This window comes from Protopterus annectens, chromosome 1.part1 (genome assembly GCF_019279795.1).
Source record: "Protopterus annectens isolate FY-2018-M chromosome 1.part1, PAN1.0, whole genome shotgun sequence".
NCBI lineage: Eukaryota > Metazoa > Chordata > Ceratodontiformes > Protopteridae > Protopterus > Protopterus annectens.
In genome coordinates, this window is record NC_056726.1 from 1,556,501,926 (window position 1) to 1,556,525,460 (window position 23,535).

A 23,535-nucleotide genomic window follows, 5' to 3' on the forward strand; every position below is an offset into this window, starting at 1 on the left:
AGATTTCCCCCAAAACAAGGCAGATGACTGCTTCCATGTCTAAGCCATAGAATCAAATTACTTGTCAGCCATGTTCTCAGTGTGACAACTTTACCTTTACAGATTTTCCTCATTAACTTTGCAGAGATCTGACAACCAACCAACAAGTGGTATACTTCCAAGCAGAAAAGACACTTGCAACGATAATCTTCATACAGGATTTAACATTCACATTCAGAGTGGTTCTAAAGATCTACACAAGTCATACCATGGAAAGTGCAACAGTTTCCCAACAAGTTTTACTGGCAAACTCACAAAATCACTTCAGGACATAAACTATTGAGAAAGCACAAGAAAATTCTACCTAAAGAGCATTTATCATTTTAAAGATTTTTAACAGGACCTCCGGGATTGCAAGTCAAAGAGTGTGTCTTCTGACTTGCATGTTAAGATATGCCCTTGCCTGCAGAAAAAAATAAACATGGCATAAACTGATGCCCCATTTATCCAACACATTATAGTCCATCTCATGTGGTGGGGACAACAGCCTGTGCCCTAATGCATATAAAACAGCTCTGGACCTTTGGCCAATATGGATGCCAGCCTGTGGTAGAATCTCATACATTATGAATACTGACCTTACAGCAGACATCTACTACATATGTATACATACAGAATGGTACAAGTGGTGGACACTGCTACCTCACAGCACATTTGTTTTTCAGTTCAGTGCCTGGTTAGGGCACTTTTCATGCAGAATTCACACGTCCCCCTTTGTGTCCCTATGGATGTTCCCGTTTTCACCCACATCAAAAAAGCATACCATTAGATGAACTAGAAATGCTTGATAGTGCCCCAAGGTCTATGTCCTGCAATGGAATACTGTCCAATTCTGGTTCTCTGTTTTGAGCAAATACATTTATGGCTTAAGTTCTGGGGGGGGGGGGGGGTGGGGGCAGACAGGGTGTGTGTGTGTGTTATTTATTTCTATCAAACAGGAAAAATCATTTACTCATTCTCTTATTACCTGCATAATTCAATGCAGAGTAGATAGAGTCCATCATGGCATTCAAATTCAACAGGCAAAACACACAAACTCATTCTTGAGAGGGTACTAGACTGGACTTTATTTCGCTCACAGAATACCCTAGCATCATCTTAGCACGAACATATTGATCAGGTGCTGTAGAAGAACTTTCTTTTTCTTGAGCCCAGAGAGGGTCAGAAGTGAGATGGAGGATAGATTTGAAAATTCTAAGCCTGAAGTAAGCTCATCACTGGAGCCAGAACTCTTGTAATTGATGGGGCCAGGCAATGTATCAAAGGTGAACATGAGGTTCGCTGAGAGAGCAGATGGCACCACTGACAAATGCTTCTTCACATGACTTAAGCTAACGATTCAGTTAGCATCTAAAGATCTTTGCCCAGCAGAGTAAAGCAGCAGTGCGTCAAGCTCTTGTAACGTAAATGTCCAGATAAGAACACAGGATGGGTAAATAATGTCCAGATATAACGTGTTTCAATATCTTCAAAATTGGTCTCCTTGGTACAAGGAACAGGCGACAGGAACTCTGATACAAGGACTGGCTGAGATACTGGCTGAATTGAAGTAACTGAGAAACTTGCTTGTGAGCTCTTGTGAGCCTCTTGGAGCGTCTTGCGCATTTGTTTGAGACATTGTAGCAAGCATGCCTTTGAAAGGAAAGTGAATGATAAACAAAATCATTTGTCTATCCATGGTAAATTTGTCTTTTCTTAATTAAGACAGTCTAATTAAATCCCAATTTTTCTTTGATCCCAAAGGAGCTGCCTCCCGTGAAAGCTGCCAAGCGTGAATCTGCTGGCAGCTGGAAAGGGGGGGTCTTTACAGAACTGACTGACCTCCCTGAAGAACTGTGAGCCCTGCCTACGTCTGTTCCACCCCTGACAAGGAATCATAAACTTGGATATGTCCACCCCCCCCAGCAGGCCAAGACTGGGAGCCCAGAGGTGGCTGCACCTGCAAAATCTTTGTCAGTTGCATAGACTTATTTGTCCTCCATTGCACTTGCAAAATGCTACAGGCGATCTTTACACTTTAGTTTGTTTGCCCTTTTCTTTTAAAATGTCTTTACACAGGCGATCCAAACAACATCCTTCAGCCAGGCATGCCTAAAAGAAAATCCTTGGTAGCAGCCACCCTCGAGGAGAGCCTGTACCTGAACCAGGCATGCTCATAAGAACAGAACTGGTAGCAGCCACTGCAAGGAGGCTCGAGGCATCAAAACCACATTGCTCAAACTCTGGTTCCACCCTAGGCCTCTTATCAGGCGCAGGCATAGAACCCACCAATCAAATCAAATCTTCTGCCATTTTAAGCATATGTTTCTAGGTACAGAACCCAACCAAGGGGAAGCCCCCCCACTGAAGCTGAACTAGGCCTACCTCTTAAAGAAGTTTTGGCAACAGAAGGAGAGGCTCTAGGAAGAGAGGGGAAGAGAGGAAAGCCCCTCAGCCTGAGAAGCCCTCAGCCTGGCCTACCTCCTGAAGAGTATCATCCTGTAACCTGGGACTCCCTGAGGAAACTCCTGGCAAAACCTCCCACTCCGCTCCGCTTCTGAAGAACCGCGAACGGGACTGCGACTCCCGGTTCTGCCCTCAACCCACAGCTTCATGCGCTTCTTGGAGGCGCGCTTCGAGCATCGGGCGGCATCCCACGGGCATTTTATAATTGCAACGCTTCCCAAACACTAACCTGGCACAGCGTGCTTTTGTTGACCTAAGCACAAGGCGGCAACCAACAACGTCGTGCTCAACGCACAAACAAGGTATACACAAGTATGATACAAGGCATAGGTATCTGTTTCCCAAGAAATACGTTATTCTGTTTTCTGACATCGGTAAAATACTGATTTTGAAAAAACTGAATGTTTCTAACCAAAGTAAAACCAAAATGTTCTAGCCGTACTTAGCTCGCGGCCAAATAACTCCGAAACTCCGGGTTTCGCGGCTTTGGAAATACTCCAACCTGCACAAAAGAATCTGCTCTTGTCAAAACAGCGGTAGATATGACTGGTACTGGACTCGGTCTGATGCGTGGGTACCGGCAACGCCAGTCTGGCCCAGTCTGATGCGCCTGACCAGCCCGATACCTGGTCAGAGTCAGGACTGCAGCAATGGACTGCGAAGAAGTCACCAAACTCATTCAGAAGAATTACCAGAACATCACACAAACTCATTCAGAAGGGGTACCACCCCATGAGCTCGCTCGCTCACACACCTATGGACATTTTTTGGGATATGGCAAGAAACTGAAGCACACTGTGAAAAACTATGCAGACAAAGCAAGGGCATGCAAACTGTTGAGAAATTAACTGGAGAATCAAACACTGTGCTGCCATTTGAAAAAAAAAAAAACACAGAAAAATTCAACTACAATGAGGATTCTCTACTTAACCATCACCAAAACAGTTATATTCAGAAAAAAACTACTCTGTTGAAAGAGCTAGATGTTTTCCGATACAAGGACATTAAAAACGTGGGAAAATGCATTAAGAAGGAAGGGACTGTGTCTATGTACATCACACAGAAGCCTGTCCCTGTAGCCCTACATTAAAAGGACAGCCCTTGTTCAGACAAAATTTGATTTAAGAAGGCAAGCAGTTTATAAGGGAGGCCAGACAAACTACATCCAGACTGTGAGGGGCAGGGAAAAAGAAATGCTACCTTAAATAATGAAACTGGCTGCCAAAAATTGGCAAATAAATTAGTTCTAGCAATAACTTCTGCTAAGACAAATATTTAATACAGGAATACAAAAGCTGATAAATTCAGTCACAGTTCATTGGCATAATCCATTAACAGTGAGCCAAGAGTAAAGTTAAAATACTGCAAAAAAAAAGGCACACACGGTACTTGCACATAGCACCATGTGCACTCCTAGACTTGACTATTAACACATCTCCAGAAACAGAAAATGACAGCTTGCCTTTTTTGGATCAAAGTCCATATCCTGACTTGATTCTGCTTTTTCCTTCTTATGCTTTTTGTGCTTCTTGTGCTTTTTATCCTTTTTATGCTTCTTATCTTTCTTCTTCTTCTTTTTTTTCCCACCGACTTCTTGGTCAGAATTCTGTAATGTATAGTTTTGTTAATCATACATTATCACACAACACTAAATGCATGTTAAGACATTCCATACTAAGTACTGTTCATGAAGTACCATATCAAACAAGTTGCCCATTCCACAAACACACTACCATGACAAATTAAAAAGGTGAAACAGTGTTTCATGAGCAAACAACATGACTATGTAGTTCTCAGTCAGGGAACCCCCCACCTAAACACGCTGTTCAACCTCAGCCTCTCCACAGGTTATGTGCTCATGGAATGGCGCACAGCAACGGTTATTCCTCTCCACAAAGGAGGGGCCACAACTGACCCTGGTAACTATCACCTCATAAGCCTGACTAGCCTGGTCTGCAAGGATATAGAGCGCATCATCATGGAACTCATTAACAAAGACATTGGGAACCTCCAAACACTTGACCCGACCCAGTTCGGCTTTAAGGGCAGATCATGCCTACTAAACCTGGTTGACTTCTTCAAGACAGTCACCAAGGCCATAGACGAGGGAAAGGTGGTTCACACAGCCTACCTTGACCTTGCCAAGGCTTTCAACACCATTCCCCACTCGGGTATTACAGAAAAACTCACCAGCTTGAATATAAACCCCTATGTCACGAGATGGGTTGCCAACTGGCTTACAGAGGTTACACGGTAAGAATAGCAGGCTCCAGGTCAGACTCTAAACCAGTCACAAGTCATGTTCCACAAGGCTCGGTCTTGGGACCCCTACTGTTCGGCATATACTTCTCAGAAGTACAGGCAAACACAGGAGGACTATGGCTAACCAAGTTCGCCGATGACTGCAAACTGGGAGCCATAATTGACTCTCCGGCTGACACGGACATCCTCCAAAAGGGCCTTACTGAGAAGGACACCTGGTGTCAAAGTCATGGACTCAAGCTTAATGCCAAAAAATGCATAGTCATCCCGTTTGGGAAAAACAAAACACCCACGAATTACCACATAGGTGGCAGCCCCCTTAATACAGAAGAGGTAATAAGAGATCTGGGGACCCAGGTAGATAGTAATCTCTCCTTTGACAATCATATTGCCAAAGTAGTTAGGAAATCTTTCTATGTGGCCCATCTAATTACTAAAGGGTTCACATCTAGAATTAGAGGTTATAGTGCCCCTCTACTCGTCACTCATTAGACCCATCATAGAGTACAATGCCCCATTTGGGATGTACCTCACAAGACACTTCCAACAGCTGGAAAGACCACAAAAGTACCTCACCAAGAGGATTACTGGTCTCAAACATATGTCCTATGCAGCCCAACTGAAAAAATTCTGGCTGTAATCAGTGGCATATCGCTTACTCATAGGTGATCTCTGCCTGACTTACAAAGCCATGTCCAACTCAGAATTGATGGACATGCTTCACCTAAAGAAAGCCAAGTCACTGCGAGCCACGTGCTCTAGTGAGCTAAACCTTGCCACAACAATACATAGAACATGCTGGAGGGACAGATTTTTGTCATAGAGACTTCCCATGCTTTGGAACAAAATTCCAAATTACATCAGGCAGAGACACTCACTAATACTCTTCAAGAGAAACCTTGACGAGTGGATGGGTAACAGAAAATACACCCCTGGGATCACTTCATTGGCTCTGCTTGACAGAGGATCAGTTAATTAATCAACGGGGCGGCGAAAGCCGACACACTCTGGCTAGGCTTATAAATGCCCTTGGGCAGATAGCCTAGTATCTACCTATGAACCTAAATTTTTAAAGAATGCAGGTGTGATCCACAGAAAGGAAAGACTGAAAGCGTGAATATGGTTAACATATACACCAAATTGAAAGTGGTGGTATCACAGATATCCCCCCTAATCTGAGACACAGTTGTCTAGAGTTTCTATATGCAAGTACCACATGTTAAGTGTATATTAACCCCCCCCCCAGCATTCTTGGACAGCTGCACTTTAATGAGGAATTTGTACATATGGGTACTTACACTTCTGATATGAAGCCATTAAACATCTTAATGCCTTCAGGTGAAAAAATCTATTTAACAAACATGAACCAAAACCCAAAAGGCTAAAAGAATCAAAGCAACATACTTTATAAGTTCTGTCCTTTCACTTTGCTGGTATTACTTTTCTGGATTGAAGAAATGAAGATGATGCAGCATTTTTTTCTGAGAAAATAGGAGAAGCAATAAAATGTCTAAACTGACCCAACTAATGAAAATTCAAAAAAGCTGAACCCAGTGGCATAGTGAGATAAAATTCTCTGACTACAACTCTGGGGATCCCAGTTCCTAATGGTACAAACAGGACAGGATATGCTTGCCCACCCTGTGTGTGTGTTGGGGAGGGGGTATTTACTGGCTTGTTAAGCTACAACTCCATGTAAAATCAAGTCAATGCAGAGAGAATGTGGGCTGTGGCCAGCCACACACGTGCTGGCAGGCCTTGTCAGCACTCGGAGTAGAGTGGGTGTGTGGGGCATAGGTGCATCTACGCAGGGAATGGGGTTAGGTCCAGAACAAACTTCCTCAATTTCAGGGATGATAAGAAGGGCATAAGCAGCCCTTACTGCTGTTTGTATGACCGTTCCTCCAGGCTGGCTCTTCCCCCACACACTACTGGGTACATCCCTCGCACAGGAGAATAAACAGGCTTAGCTTGATTAGAGGAATGGCTTGAGGGCCGACATACATTGGGGCAAAATTGACCTAGAAATAAGAGGAAAGTACAGTTGTGTACACTTACCATAAATGTAGATGTTCTGAATCAGAGTGCTACAGCTAATGTAAAAAAAATCAAAACAAGAATTGTGTGATAAATGGTTATAGCAAATGTCAATCAAAGCAAGCATTCTGATAATAGAATGTGTATGGAAAAAGTTAAAAACTTTTTCAATTTTTTTTTGGTGGGGAAAAGCAATCCTCCACACTACCCTACCAAATAACATTCTCTGTATTTATCATACACATAAAAAAAAATCATTTTCTTTGGTGATACAAACAGCAAAACAGCTTGCTCACGACATACTGCTCCAAAATAAGATATGCTCTAACCATATCAGATGGTTTACAAGACCTTTATCAATGGGTATACAATGAGGAGTTCTCTCCTCCCACATCAGTCCAGCACATTTTTACCAGAAGCACCAGCACTTGGGGATGTGCGCCCCTTAAAAAACATCATGACACTCGCTATGCATGTATTAGGGGTAGAAAAGGTACTGGGGTCTTGAGTAGTATCTTGCCTTCACCAAGCGTGATGCCTACATTCTCAGACAGCTGACTTAAGTAGTTAGTGTCATTCTAAGGGGATGCAGCATATGCTGGCCCTCGATGAGGTGGTACATAAGATTTCATGTTTTGCCAGGGATGGCTAAAACCTTTCATACCAGGACTTCCACATAATGGTTAAAGCCTTTGCTGCCCCCCAGAGTGCCTTTTTAAGCAGAGACATCCTGAAAGACATTTCAAAATAGCAAACTGAAATCTGAACATCTTCATGGTAGCACTACTCACAGATTCAATTTCTTTGAAAAAATAACCAAAACAGTGAATAGTGGTTATGCACTGCATACAGCATAACTAGAACTGGCCAAAGTCTTTGACACTATTACCCATGCAGGCATTTTTGACAGACATGTAAAGCTGAAAATAAAATCTTATACTGTGTGATGGATAGCTAAATGGTTGTCTGACAGAATCCCATGTGGTTGGAGTAGCATGTGCCACTTCTGAAAACAAAAAAAAAGTTACCAGTGGTGTACTGCAGGGCTCAGTTTTGGGCCCCCTCCTATTTGGCATATACTTCTCAGAGCTTCAGGCCAGCACTCTTGATCTATGGTTAACTAAGTTTGCAGATGAAGGTGCTGTTATTTGATCTTCAACTGACTCAGAATTGCTTCAACGTAGATTAGACCACATAAACAATTGGTGCAATGACAATGATCTCAAATGTACAAAAAAAATTGTAGCATAGCTCATTTTGGTAAACAAAACAGTTTCACTTACCATATGGGGGAGACAGGTTTGAGTGTACATGTGACTGTTGTGTGGAAGAACTACCATGGCAGGGCAACCCACCAGGCAGTGTAAACCTTAGCTCTAGATGACTGTCATTCTGAAGTGACCCCCTGACCCAATGTGCAAAAATGGGAAAAAGAAGATATGGATGGATAGGAGATGCACACCTCAAATCAGACATGGTTTTAAGAGATCAGGGCATTCTCGTTGATAATTCCTGAATAGACCACCATGTCTCCACAGTTGTTCAGAAAGCATTTTATCTGGTCCATCTAATTTGCAAAGGCATTTCTACTAGATCCAAAAGTCTTAATCTCTCTTTACTCAACTCTTATTAAACTTATTATTGAATATAATGCAGCTTTTGGCATGTATTTATTTAAACATATCACACAACCTCAGAGATTCATAACTATAAAGATCAGAGGCCATAAAAATCTTAGTTATCAGGATAGACTGGAAGACCTTTCTCTGAAATCAGTCTCTTACAGACTCCTCTACGGACATCTGTGTCTACACTTTCGTGCCATGAAAAGTCCAACCCTATTTGATCTCCTTTTCCTGGTTCCTTTGCCAGTTTTCTCCAATAAACTCCAGCCCACTCTTGCCTATTGTCTATATCCCTAATTGCAGTCACCCCTATCATCAGAATCCTCTTTCTTGATTCCCTTTTTGGCTTAGTTCTTTGAATACTTTTGCTACTTTATGGATATAATATTCTGTGTGATAATGAAGGCCTGCATACAAAATCCCAATCTCTCCTTGTTTCATGAGCCTCCCCCTGTTTCAACATCATCCCCTTTCACTTTGAATTATAGTTTTCTGCTTGTGTTATGTATAGGAGATTTAACTGTATAGCTCTGAAATGACCCTTCAAATTGGATAATCCCAATCCACCTTGTTCTATTAGAAGAATCAGGTTATCCCACTTGACTCATACCATCTTCCCCTCCCAGATAAAATCCTTCAGCTCTTTATTAATTGCTATCCACAACTTCTCCTCTGGTTGATAAAAATACACCTGACCTATGTATAAGACTAAAGGAACTAAAAACATTTTAACTGCTTGTATCTTGCTGTCGATATCCACATAACAAAGCTTCCATTTTCTCAGTTTTTGTTTAGTTTCTTCCCACATATCCTTAGCTGTCATACTGCAATCATTTTTAATCAGTACTCCTAAATAGTTCATTTTATCATGTCCCCATAAATATGGATGTTATGTGATCCTATCTCGCCTACATTCTGACTGATGGGTTCGGAGCCGATCCCTCGGCTCCGACTCGGCACGCTTATGCCAAAGAGCGAAGTCTCTTATTGGCTGAGCTTACTATATCCCAGGATGCACCACTACCAGTCTCCCAGATCTCGTTTGCCGCTAACAAGCAAAGACGTGGTCTCGAGCTTGGCTGAGCTAAGTAGGGTTTTTTCTCTTACTTTCCTGTCAGGAATTCCTTTAAAATCCAACAAAAAGCTGTTTTAACAGCTATATCGTATTTTTGTGTATGACTGAAGTGTTTTCTGTGGAAAAACTTTGTGTAGTGATTGCGTTTGTCTGACTGGAGGTTACTTTTGGGTTGAAGGGCCTTCCCTTGTCAGCCATTGTCTGTCAAGTTCCTTTTTATTTTAAAGGTTCTTGTATTCCTTGGTCATACCTTTCTATTTGTGACAGTTCTTGATTCAAAGAAAAGATTTTCTTTGTGAAAGTTAGTGTGTCTTGTTTTTTACTGGTTATACACTGATTTGGTTGCCATTATGTCACAGGCTCCTAGGCCTTCAGGGTTTAAAAAGTGCACTAAGTACAGTTTTAAAATGTCGATCACAGATGATCACTCTCTCTGTGTGTACTGTTTGGGCGCCAAACATTTGCAGGAGTCCTGTAGCGTCTGTCACGCTTTTTCCTCGAGGGTCCTCCAAGAGAGGAAAAATAAACTTATTCTAAAAGGCCTTATTAAGCCATCATTTGAAGAGGCATTAGCTTCCTCTCCTTCTCCTGCTAAAAAGAAAAGGGCGTCGGCTCCGACCAGTCCGTCGGAACCGTCCGTCGGAACCGACCACCAAAAAACATAGGCAGGCTTCTCCTTCGGCTCCACGGACTTCGGAGCCGAGGGCGGAACGGTCTGCCTCGATGCCTCCAGCCTCGACTCCTCTGGGTTCGGAGCCGTCGTCTGGGGCATCGAGAGGCGGGTCATCTTTATCGGCTCCACTGATCTCGGAGCCGATGAAGGTTGTCCGCTCAGACACTTCCTCCTCGGCGCGAAGCCTCTTCGGCACCGATGGAAATTGGTTTGGACATTCCTTTGGCGCCGATAATTGTAGAGTCGATTCGGAGCCGGTCCCCTAGTCCCTTGGAGCCGTTGGAGAGGCCTACTCGGACCCATTCGGTCTCTTCCAGGTCATCAAGGATGTCAGATTCGGACATAGACAGGGTGCTCCAAAGACTGTTCCAGTCCCCAGTCTTTCAGAAATTAGTTTCGCCTCTGACGCAATTGGCTTCGGAGGCGATAGCCCACTCCATTGCCATTCCTCGTCCGACCGCCCGGCTCCGGAGGAGGCGCTCATGGAGCCATCGGAGATGCTAGGGTGGGCTCGGACCCTTACTCGAACGCCGGCCCTCGGGTCCGAGTTTAGGACACGGACTTCTTCGCCCGGACCCGGGGTGACGTTGGGACCAATGCTGTCGGTTCCGAGCCTCCCTCTCGGTGCTTGCCGCGGGACTTCCGTCTGCTATCATGGCTCGGGACCGGACCCTCCCAGGATTCTGGGGTCCGGCTTTCAGAGCTATGAGGAGTGCCTTGGCCAAGTCTTCTTGCCATCTCTACGGCTTTACCAGCACCTTCCTGGGCATGGAGACTGGGTCTTTGGCAGTTCCCCTGTCTCTAGGCAGCGGAGCCCCGGGCCTGAGGTTACCCCCACTGGGGTTCCCTCCTCCTGAGGGTCTTTCGGAGTTGTCTTCGGAGGAGCCCCCAAGGAAGAGATCGTGCAAGAGGAAGCACGTGGACTCCCCCGATGAGTCTCTTACATCGGACACTGATCTTGAGGATGCGGAGGGGTCCCCTAAGTCGTCCTCGGATGATGTCTCATTTGCAGACATTCTAGAGATCCTTAAGCAACGAGGCAGCTGGAATTCCAAACCCCCCTCCGCTGATGAGTCGGTGTTCCTCAAGGCCTTCGGGGCTCAGCCCTCCGCCTCCTGGGTGTCTCCGCCCTTCGACGAGCTCCTGGATTTGGTTTGTCGGAGGGCGTGGGAACATCCAGATACTGTGGAACCAGTGCCTTCTCGCCCTAACAACTTTTTGTCTGCCCCACCCGAGGAGGAGTTCTTAAAAGGCGTGGCTGTAGATGCCATGGTGGTGGCATCTGCTTCCCAGCAGGACGTGGCAGAGGCTTCAACGTCCGTCCATCCTCCTAAGGAGGAGTCTAGGAGCATGGACCGGTACGGGAAGCGCACCCTGACTTCAGCGGCCTTTACTCTGAGGTCCCTGAATTATTTGGCACATTTCACCAGACTACAGAGGGATCTGGTCAAGGAACTCTCAGACTCCCTCTCAGGTAACCTACCTGAGCAGCTAGCCCAGTCGGTTAGCTCTCAGTTGGCTATCCTTACCTCTATTTCTAACTCGTCCATGAGGCTCATTTCATATGCGGCGAAGGCGGCAGAGCGGCAGGCACAGGCGTGGCTCTACGGAGACAAGCCTGGCTCCGTTTGTGTCATTTCGCGGAGGCCTTCAAGTCTTCCTTTGCCGACGCTCCCTTTGATGGGTCCTCTTTGTTTGGACCCAAGGTAAAGACACTCTTACCGCTGTGAGCAGGAGGGAAAGACTTTATCTGCCGAGAGCACGTTATTCCACTCCCTTCGGCCTTATCCCAAGGCTAAAGAGGAGGGAAGATGTGGTTCCATAAATCACAGAAATTCTTTCCCCAACAGCAGGAAGATTCCCTTCCAGAGGCAGAGGACGGGAAATTTTTCTGGGAGACGCCGTCCCAGAGGCGGCAGAGGCCCCCGCAACACTGGAGACCGCGAGTCCTTTCGTGGCTCTTCAGCCTCCCACACTCCATGAGGGATTGCCCGGCTGTGCTGCTCGAGCCAGTCGGGTGCCGTTGCCAAGCACCTAAAAGCCTGGGAGGCTATTACTCAGGACAGATGGGTGCTTCGGATTATTGCCGGAGGTTACACCATTCCCTTCACACACTCACCCCCACCGTCCAAAAAAATCCCGGACCCACCACCCAGTCAAAGGGAAATTGCAGCCGTAGAAGCCTCAAAGCTGCTAGAAAAAGGAGTCATCCAACCGGTCCCCACAGACCAGATCGGATCCGGAAATTACTCAAGGTTCTTTTTAGTGCCAAAAAAGACAGGGGACCTGAGACCCATTTTGGATCTCAGCAAACTAAACCAGTCCGTCATGAAGTCCAAGTTCCGAATGGTCACTTTACAATCCATTCTCCCATTGTTGGAGAAAGATGTTTGGATGTGCTCCATAGATCTCAAGGACGCCTATTATCACATACCGATACATCAGGCGTCCAAGGAGGTATCTGCGCTTCAGCCTGGGAGACAGTCATTTCCAATTTTGTGCACTGCCCTTTGGTCTCACCACAGCCGCCAGGGTGTTCACCAAGTGTTTGGCAGTAGTGACTGCTCACCTGAGGAGTCTCGGATTCCAAGTGTTTCCCTATCTGGACGACTGGCTCCTGACTGCCACCACCAGGCATCTACTACTAGAGAACCTACAAGCCACCATCTCCCTGGGTGCTTCCCTGGGAATTACATTCAACTGGTCAAAGTCTGTCTTGCTGCCTTCTCAGCGCATAAGATTCATAGGAGCAGAGATAGACTCAAAATTAATGCGAATCTTCCTTCCTACCGAAAGGATACAAACATTACAAGGTCAAGTCCGAGCCCTGCTTCTAAGATCCAAAGCCCCAGCCAGGATGGTCCTGCAACTTTTAGGTTCAATGTCTGCCACGGTTCTCCTAGTTCCTCTGGCAAGATTGCACATGAGGATTCTTCAGTGGCTGTTATCGACACAATGGTCTTTTCAGGATCTCCCCCTCAATCATCACATACTGATTACAGAAACGCAAACGGGACCTCCGCTGGTGGCTTCTGCCATCCAATCTGAATCAGGGAAGACCTTTTGTTATACCCCCTCCGGTGGCCACCTTGACAACGGATGCCTCCCAGACGGGTGGGGGGGGGCATTGTCTGGGCAGGTCAGTTCAGGGTTCTTGGCTTCCAAACGAAACATTTCTCCATATCAATGTGTTGGAAATGAGGGCTGTACTTCTGTCCCTACAAGCCCTCCACAAGTTTCTCCCTCAAGGCATCATCGCTATCCACACAGACAACATGTCGGTGGTCTGGTATCTAAACAAACAAGGAGGGACCAGATCTTACCCCCTTTGCAGAGAGGCCATGAGGGTGTGGGAATGGGCAGTGGCTACCAACCGCTTCCTGGTAGCGACCCACATTCCAGGATAATCCAATGTATTGGCAGACAGACTGAGCAGGACTATTCTCTCTCCTCACGAGTGGTCCCTGAACGAAACAGTAGCAGCTCAGATTTTCAAAAGATGGGGATTCCGTGCTGCGACCTGTTTGCAACACCACAAAACACAGTGCAAAGGTTCTTTTCGTGGATTCCGCGTCAAGGCGAAGCAGCTCCGGATGCTGTAGTCCAAGCTTGGCCAACAGGACTGCTATATGCTTTCGCTCGGGTTCCACTCCTCCCCAAAGTCATCCAGAAAGCTTCCCAATTGGGGTCCACAATGATTCTAATTGCTCGTACTGGCCTCGTCAGGTATGGTTCCCTACCTACAGAAATATACTCTGGACGGTCCTTGGTTTTGGATCTAACTCCAGACCTTCTGGTTCATCAGTCGGGACAACAGCACCAGTCCCTTCACACTTTGAAATTAACAGCTTGGCTCCTCCACTTCCGACTTTAGTCAGAAATCACACCTTGGACCCGGAAGTTATTCACATTTTATCTTCAGCCCACAAACCCACCACCAAGAAATTGTATCACAGTAAGTGGAAGAGGTTTGCTACCTGGGCTCAACTCAGAGGCTTAGACCCTATTACTGCCCCGATACCAGAGGTCTTGAAATTTTTAACATCCTTGTTTAATCAAGGATCTTCAGTCTCTACTATTAAAGTCCAACTAGCAGCTATCTCCAAATTTCACGAATCCATAGACCCACCATTGATGAGCAGCAGATTATGTAAAACTTTCATGAAAGGTGCTGTGCTTTTAAGACCCCCAGTTTTTCATCCTGCGCCTCCGTGGGATCTTGATTTGGTACTTCGTGCCTTAACATCTTCTCCTTTTGAACCGGCTGCTACATGTGAGTTGAAATATCTGTCTTGGAAAACTGCCTTCTTAATTGCAATTACCTCTGCAAGAAGAGTTTCAGAACTTCAAGCTCTATCTATCAAACCACCGTACTTGATTTTTCACAAGGATAGAGTATCACTTAGGCCTAACCCATCTTTTGTTCCAAAGGTTTGTTCTAATCTCTGTCTCCAACAATCTCTAGAGCTACCAGTTTTCTTTCCAAAATTTTCAAACAAAGCGGAATACACCTTGCATACATTGGATGTTCACAGGCAGTTGCGCTTCTATCTAGACAGGACTCAACAAATTCGAAAAACAGATCAATTGTTTGTGTCCTTTTCAGATAATAAAATGGGTAAAAACCATCACTAAAGCTACTATTGCCAAATGGATTAGAGATTGCATAACTCAGGCTTATTCCTCTTCAAATAAGCAACTTACAACATTTGTCAAAGCTCACTCTACTAGAGCTATGGCTACCTCTATTGCATTTCATTCCAAGCTCGCTATATCTGAGATTTGTGCTGCGGCTACTTGGTCCAACCCGCACACTTTCATTTCCCACTATAAATTGGATGTGGCATCTAAAGGGCGAGCATCATTTGGTTCCACGGTACTCAGGAGTGTTTTCCAGTGAGCCACCCAGGATTTAGGTGCTAGGGACGCTGTCCCATCAGTCAGAATGTAGGCGAGATAGGATCACATAACATCTTTTAGTTATGTACTCACCATAACTTCAGATGTTTGGGATCCATCTCACCTACATTCCTAATAACCCACCCTCCTTCCCCCTGCCTTGGAGATCAGAAGAGATTGAACGGTTTGAGTTCTACTGTTTTTTATCTTGTTTCATCTGTCAATGTTATATAAGCAGTGCATGCGTGTGTGCATGTATGCGGACAAACTAGATCTGGGGGACTGGTAGTGGTGCATCCTGGGATATAGTAAGCTCAGCCAATAAGAGACTTCGCTCTTTGGCATAAGCGTGCTGAGTCGGAGCCGAGGGATCGGCTCCGAACCCATCAGTCAGAATGTAGGCGAGATGGATCCCAAACATCTGAAGTTATGGTGAGTACATAACTAAAAGATATTGCTCAACCAATTCTTGTGTGGGTACATAATTTACTGCTATTGACTTTGTTTTAGCTTCATTAAATGTGTACCCCGAAACAATTTGAAAGTGTCTCAAAATGTTCTACAACACTGTAATGTTCATTTCTGGTTTTGACAAATATAAACTAATACCATCTGAAAAACAAAGCCAGATTTTTTGACTACCATATCAATTATATCCTTGAATGTCTGTGTCCTTTATTTTCTTTGTCAATAGTTCTAAATATAATGCAAATAACAAAGGGAGGAGAGACACCCCTGCATGGTTCCTCTGCTCGGGTAGAAATTACCAGGACGACCCCACCCACTTTATTTTTCACTTCTGATCCCTCACATAACCTCCTAATCAACCTTATCATTTTTTCAGGAAATGCAAATGCTTCCATTGCCCTGCTCATAAAGTCCCAGCTTACTCAATCAAATGGTTTCTGTGCATCAAGATCCACCAACAACTATATATACCATTCTTTGTAGCCATTACAGACAAACACTTTATAATCATGGTTGACTACTGAAATGGACCTGCATGAAATGGATCTGATGAATCTTTACCTTCTTTAGGTATTGCAGCTACCACTGCTTTCTTCCAGGATGTTCCTCTTAAAATACTATTAAGCAAAACCTTCCAGATATTTATCATTTCTTCCTTCCTAGCTTCCAAAGGAATATCATCTATTCCAGGGGACATTCCTGTAGATTGGTTATATACTACCATTTTTATCTCATCTCATCCTCACTGTTAGTAATTGAGCCTCATCTACCTCTACCCTTGATGTATTTAATTCTTACATAAACATTTCCATGTGTACCTTTTCTTGATTTCCATATTTCACTGCTTTATACAGATTTTCATAGAATTTCTGAAATATTTAATACTTCTACAGGATCTTTTGTTATCTTCCTTGTTATAGGCCCCCTAATATTGGTGGCTGTCCTTTCTACTTTCTGTTGCCTGAGTCCTTGAGCTAAAAGTTCTTGTGCTCTACAGTTATCATCAAAAAACAGTTGCTTAACAACAAAATAATTAAGTGGTTGTTAATAAATATTAGACAATTGCTACACTGTCTCAAGATACCATATCGACCAAGCTAGCTGGAGAGAAGTTATAAAATTGCATATCCATGTTGTTTGGTTCTGTAATTGGTGAGCTACAGGAGTGTGGTATACAGAGGTTAACAAAAAGCTATTAAGGGTGTTTTGGGAGGGTTTGTTAAAATCTTAACCTGGTCAAACACTATGACAGTAAAGTAGACTAGCTGCTTTCAGTCTATGCATGAATAATGTAAGTACTCAGTTCATGTGATATTTGAGGAGGCTTTCTGCAGTGGATAACTGCTAGAATTTCCTCAACAGATATCTCCATGTCAGTTTTTTCCTCACATTTCCACACTAAGGGGCCATCTGCACCTCCTGCCAGCATGCACACATCACACACTGGACCAAGATGGTGAGCTCAGCTCCTAAGCCACTCAGTTTAACACCTATCCAATGCAGCTGTAGAAGACATTGTATACTTGATCAGCTCACGGGGAGATGCATCACAAATGCAAAGGCTGCCCATACTTCATGGGAATTGTGGTAGGGCAGAAAGCACCCACAACACAAGGCTTTTTCACAAATTAACTAATATGGGGACTACATATCTGTCACATCTGACTTTGGAGACCTTCTGTAGTGGGTAACAGGAACGTTGACCCATCTTCCTAAATGCACGTACTGTCTTCAGATAAAACTTGAGCTGGTACAGCACATCTAAGATATGTTCAACTCTCTCTCTGATCTGTATTTTGCCCCACAAAAAAGCAGGCAAAAAGAGAATATTTGAAGGACAACTTTGATACCACTTTTTATGGATGAAACATATTAGTCCTAAGCGACTCTATTCTTGGACTTCCAAGATGGCTGCACACTAACCACCAGCTTAAATTCAACTCTCCCAGTGTAAAAACTGAAATGGAGAAATAAGGGAAAGTTATGTAGTCATTCTGGGGAACAATCATTTTCTACCAAGTAGTTGCACTGCCTGGATATCAGCAAAGAAAAAATTTGGAGAATGTGAAAGAAAATCAACCAGAAAAGATGGATAAAACACCGGGAGGGAAGACTTCTGCAGATGTTCAACAAAAAGCAGTTCAAGCTTCAACATTGGTACAGAAAATGGCTTACAGTAGTCAGGAGAAAAAATAAATCAATCTCAGAGGTGATTAAAATAAATGAAACACTGAAGTAATTTATTAACTCAAATAATACAAGGTTGTAAAGACTTCCAAGATGGCTGTACACTGATCAATTTAATTTCTGCTCTCCTAGGATGAAAAAATAAACTGAAAAATAAGAGCCAGTGATATTTTCAGCTTGAGTAAAAGTTAGTGGCTAGTAAGTACACTGCCTGGATGCCAGCAAAGAAGACATTTAGAGAACTTGAAAGAAAATATACCAGAAAAGGTGAAGACAAAACACTGTCTGGGAAGAATCCTGGATTTGTTCAGCAAAAGGCAGTTCAGACATCAACTTTGGAACAAGAGATAGCTTCCAGTAATTTTTAGGGGAAAAAAATTAAAATGTACTCAGAGGTGATTAAAATAAATGAAACACTGAAATGGTATATCAACTCAAATAAAAAGCTGGAATAAATAGAAGCTTTAAATTACAGTTTTGTACCTACCATAAATGTAGATGTTCGAGTGTACACCCTACTGCAGTCATCACACTTGGGTTATCCTGTCGTCAGGTGGTCCCGCAGTCGGCCTGAATTCCAAAGTCTTGGTCCAGCTTCTTCCCTGACGTCAGTGCACCAGGGGTATATATGATGCATCCGATGCCATTTTCTTCAGTTTTTCTTGCCCCAGATGTCAGGTGCCCCCAAAAACGTGGTCAGTAATTAGTACCAATCTAAAATATTTAGCACAAACACAACATCCCTCCAGCTATAAGCAAATACATCACAAAAGTATTGTAAAGATTTAGTTAGTTAGGTCAGAGGGGATGGAGGGAGGGTAACCTGGACTGCAGTAGGGTGTACACTTGAACATCTACATTTATGGTAGGTACAAAACTGTACTATGTTCATTGTGTTACCCTGCTGCAGTCATCACACTTGGGTAGAATCCCAAAGCTAAGGATGGGAGGAGGAGTCAAAGAGGGTTAGAGGAGGCTAGAAGGCCCTGCAGAACTGCAGTGACAAAGCCAGCTCTAGTCTTAGAGTAAAGTGGTAAGTGGTAGTGTTTGGTGAAGGTGTGTACTGAACTCCAAGTTGCAGCTTCCAAAATATCCTTTGTTGGCACCCCCCTGAGGAAGGCTGTAGATGTAGCTGCTGCCCTGGTAGAGTGGGGCCTTATGGTAGCAAGGACTGGTTTTCCATGATGGGTATAGCAAAAACGAATGCAATGTCCTATCCATTTGGAAATGGTCTGTTTTGATATAGCCTTCCCTTGTGAAGCTGCAGCATAGGATACAAAGAGCTGGTCAGATTTTCTGAAAACCTTAGTTTTATCCAAGTAGTAACAAAGTTGCCTGTGAATGTCCAAGGAATGCAGGAGTCTTTCTCCTTTGTTCTGTGGATTTGGAAAGAAGGTGAGTAAGTGGATTGTTTGATTTAGAGCCATACTGGATACCACCTTAGGCATGAATGAAGGATTAGTTCGTAGAGAAACTCTGTCTTGATGGAAAATGAGGAAAGGTTCTACTGCCATTAGTGCTTGAAGCTCTGAGACTCGTTCTTGCTGAAGTTATTACTAGCAGCAGGGCAGTCTTCCATGATATAAACTTTAGATCAGCAGAGAAAGCTGGTTCAAAAGGAGGTAGCGTAAGTTTTTCCAGAACAAAGTTGAGGTCCCAGGTTGGTGTAGGTGCTCTCCTGGGGGGGCCTAATGTTTTTTGCCCATCTGAGAAACTGCCTTAGAAGTAGATGTGAAAATAAGGGTGGATCCGTGTTGTAGTGGGCTGAAATAGCTGAGGAGTGGATTTTAATAGATGAAAAAGAAAGTCCTTTGTGCAACATCTCAGTTAAATACTGTAGAATCTGAGGCATGTGAGGCTGAAGGGTATTTTGGCCTTTAGCTTGGTTCCAGGCGCAAAACCTTTTCCATTTGTCCGAGTAGGCCTTCCTGGTGCTGGGCCTCCTAGCTTCCAGAATAATATCCATAACTGCTTGAGGAAGAGAAGCTGGCTGGTTGCTTAGGTGATTTGCCATGCAGCCAAATTTAAGGTTTTGAGCTGGCTGTGTAGAATCTGATTGTCCTGCTGTGTGAAAAAATGAGCAATTTGTGGTAAAATCCAAGGTGGGCCCTGGGCCATATTCCTTAATAGTGGGTACCAGTGCTGGCGTGGCCAGTCTGGGGCTATGAGTATCATTCTGGGTCTCTCCTTTCTGACTTTCAGAAGCACCTTTGAGAGAAGGGGCAATGGGGGGAAGGCATATACTGTCAGGTTTGAATGAGAGTGCGTCCACTTTCCAAGCTTGATGGTGAAGTGTCCTTGTACAAAATTTTGTTAGCTGATAGTTTTGGGGGCTGGCAAACAGGTCTATGTCTGGGTGGCCCCATTTTTGAGTTATCATTGCAAATACTTGTGGATCCAGTTTCCACTCATGGGGATCCATGATGCTTCTGCTGAGGTAGTCTGCCAATGTGTTCTTTTTTTCCTGGCAGGAATTGAGCTTGTAGCTGAACTTGGTAAGCCAGTGCTGTGTTCCACAAGGTCATTGCTTGCCTGCATAGACGGTAGGAGTGTGTACCCCCTTGTTTGTTTATGTACCACATTACTGTGGTGTTGTCTGTCCTTATTGTAAGCTGTCCTGGATGTAAGAGGTTCTTGAAGGCTGTCAGGGCATTCTGTACAGCTAGCATCTCTTTTTGATTGATGTGCAGATTCTTTTGATCTGCAGTCTATATGCCTTGAGCACACTGTCCTGCCATGTGTGCCCCCCAGGCATAGTCCGATGCATCTGTTGTCATAGTTTGCCTGGCTGGGGGCAAGGTGAAAGGCTGACCCTTGTTGAGGTGACATGCCTGTGACCACCACAGAAACTCTTGTTGAAGGCAGGGAATGAGAGATATCATTGTGTCCAAGCTGTGGCTGTGTTGAGACCATACGCTTTTTAGGTACCACTGTAATTTCCTCATATGCAGCTTTGCAAATGGTATTAGTAGTATGCAAGATGCCATGAAGCCCAAGGCCTGCAGAATTTTTCTTGCAGGGAGTTGGCCCTTTGTTGCCATTGTTTTGAAATATTGAGTCAGTTGTAGTTGTTTGTCTGGCGTCAGATAAGCCTTCTGGGCCGTTGTATTCAAGCTGGCACCCAGGAATGTCATATTTTGTGAGGGTACTAGTTTTGATTTCTTTTTGTTTACTGTGTACCCTAGGCAACTTAGAAGATGTTTTACAAAAGCCAGATGTTGTAAGAGGAAGTCCTTGCTTTCTACTTGGATGAGGCAGTCGTCCAGGTATGGGTATATTTGAATTCCTCTTTGTCTGCAGTATGCAATTACTGGTGCCAGGCATTTTGTGAAAACCCTGGGTGCAGTGGATAAGCCAAAGGGCAGTGCAGAGAATTGGTAAGGGTTGAACCTGCAATGAAACGGAGGTATCTTCTGCAATTTTGTCTGATAGGGACATGCAGGTATGCCTCCTTGAGGTCCAACGTTACTAGCCATGCTTTCTTGCCCAACATGGGAAGAAGCTGCTGTAGTGTTAGCATCTTGAATTTGGGTACTTGTAAGAAGGTGTTTAGAATTGAAAGGTCCAGAATTGGTCTCCAGGCATTGTCCTTTCTGGGGACTAGAAAGAGTCTTGAGTAAAATCCTTGGCCTTGCTCCCGTGTAGGTACCAGTTGAATGGCTCTCATGTCCATGAGAGCTGTAATTTGTTTTTGTGCCTCTGCCCATTGATTTTGTGGCAGGTTTGGCATTCCTCTTTTCGTTGGCAAGGTGTGGAAATGGAATCTGTATCCTTGTGAAATTATGTCTAGGACCCATTTGTCCTTTGTGACGATGCGCCAGTTGTCTGAAAAAAGTGCTAATTTTCCTCCCAAGGGAGCTGCCAAGAGAGTATTGCTTGGCCATATGAGGTTTAAGTCATTGTGTTTGCCTTCTAGTAGTTTGGGGCCTATCTTCTCCTCCCTTCTGTGTTGCAGTGCCCCATTGTCGAGGTTTGTAGTGGGTTTGTGGTTGTCCTCTGCCTCTTGGGCGTCTGTATTTACCCCTCTGTGGTCTGTCAGTAGCTGGAAAGGACCAATTTTTTGTTGGCCAATTTCTGCTGAAGCGAGGGGGCTGAACCTGTAAAAAATCTTTGACCGTCTGCATAGATTTTGCCTTATCCTCCATTTTCTTTAAGATTTCTTCTGCTTTAACTCCAAATAGGACATCCTGCTGTAAGCGAGCATCTAGAAGCTTTGCTTTAACATGATCAGGCAGAGTTTGTTCCTTTAACCAAGCATGCCTACATATAACAGACCCAGTAACAGCTGCTCTACAGGAACCTTCCAAAGAATCAAATCCACATTGTAAAGTATGTTTGCCCACCTGTTCAGCTGCATGCAACAGATCCTGCATTTCTTTCAATTCAGACTGTTGAGTGAGTGTGCTCATTTTTTTGTCTTATTTGAGACATTAGAAATTGCTGGTATTTTAGCATGTGAAATTGACAATTTAGTGCTTTCATAGCTAGAGTGGCTGAGGTGTAAACCTTTTTCCCCCACCTGTCTAGTGCTCTGGAGTCTCTTTCAGAGGGTACAGGATTTTTTGCCATAGAAGCCTTAGCCCCTTTGGGACCCTGGGAGATAGTCTCTGGGTCAGCAACAGGGCTTTTATAAAGGAATTTGTGGGAGTCAGGCACTCTATAATATCTGTCTGGTCTGGCTGGAGCAGGAGGCAGAGATACTGGATTTAAACTAGATTCTAAGTAAACGTCATCCACAATGTCTAAAACTGGGGGGATAGCAAGAGGTCTGTGTTGGGGGAGTAAAAGAAACTCTCTGAGCCTTTTCTTTGAGTCAGAGTAGTCCTGACCTTCCCAGTGAAAATGTTCCCTCATAGTGTGTAAAGTTTCCCCAAAGGAGTAGTCTTCAGGGGGAGAAGCTGAGGGAATGGAATCCTCAGCATCAGAATCTTCATAAGGGGGAAAGGAGTAATCTTGTTCCTCAGAGGAGCCTGAGGAAATAGACACTTGATCAGAGGAGGCATAATCTTCCTCTTGTCTAGGCCTTTTGTCGGGGGGGGGGGGGTTGGGAACCCCTGATTAAAGAGATCAAATCTTCAGCCATTTTAAGCATCTGTTTCTTAGGCATGGGGCCTTGAACTGGAGACTGAAGTGCAGTCTTTTTTGGTTTAAGAGGAGTCTTAAGCTTAGGATACGTTTTTACCGAAGATGTTTCTGCAGCACTGACATCTCTTTCTGCAATGTCATCGGTAGGGCCTAAAGAAAATGGCTGCATCGGCCTAGCACTCTCCGCCAAAGGATCCGAAGCGGTCTCTGGTTCCAATTCTGCGGTAGCCAGGGGCTGCATAGGAGCCTCACTGAAACACGGTGAACCGGAGACCGGCCCAGCCGAGGCTTCGGAGTCTGGCTTGGGTCTAGGCTGCCTGGCCTTATCCTTGCGTTTTTTGTGCACGCCGGTAGTCGGTTGCTCCGACGGCATTGTGTAGTTAAATTTTCTACTGAAGTAGTGTCGTGCGAAATCAAAGCATTGTTTTATAGTATGCTAATTGAACCTAGCACAAAAGCGACAACCAGTGACGTCGTGGTCTGGGCCTAGGCAAGGTATACAATAAGAATGAAAATCCTTATGAGATATTTGCTTCCCACAAGAAATACAATTGTTAACTTTTTCTGACATCGGTCTGAGGCAAGAAAAGTTTCCCCAAAGGGGTACTTAGCTTTATTGAAGACTTCGGATCTGAAATTCGACTTCGAAAATCTCAGGAGTCGGCCGATCGGCACTTGCAAACTGCTTCTGTTTTGGGCACCGCGCGGCAAGAAAGACTGGGGAAAATGGCGTCGGATGC

The 23,535-nt window shown here is 44.4% G+C and overlaps 1 protein-coding gene across 1 annotated transcript in view; it reads right to left on the reverse strand.

Annotated features, from left to right (window-relative positions):
* SRRM1 (serine and arginine repetitive matrix 1) overlaps window positions 1-23,535 on the reverse strand; it is a gene marked incomplete in the record, with an annotated part of 1,602,281 nt that overhangs the window by 66,610 nt on the left and 1,512,136 nt on the right. The window contains 1 exon segment of the mRNA XM_044083096.1: window positions 3,947-4,090. Within this exon segment, the coding sequence (XP_043939031.1) occupies window positions 3,947-4,090 (144 nt within the window).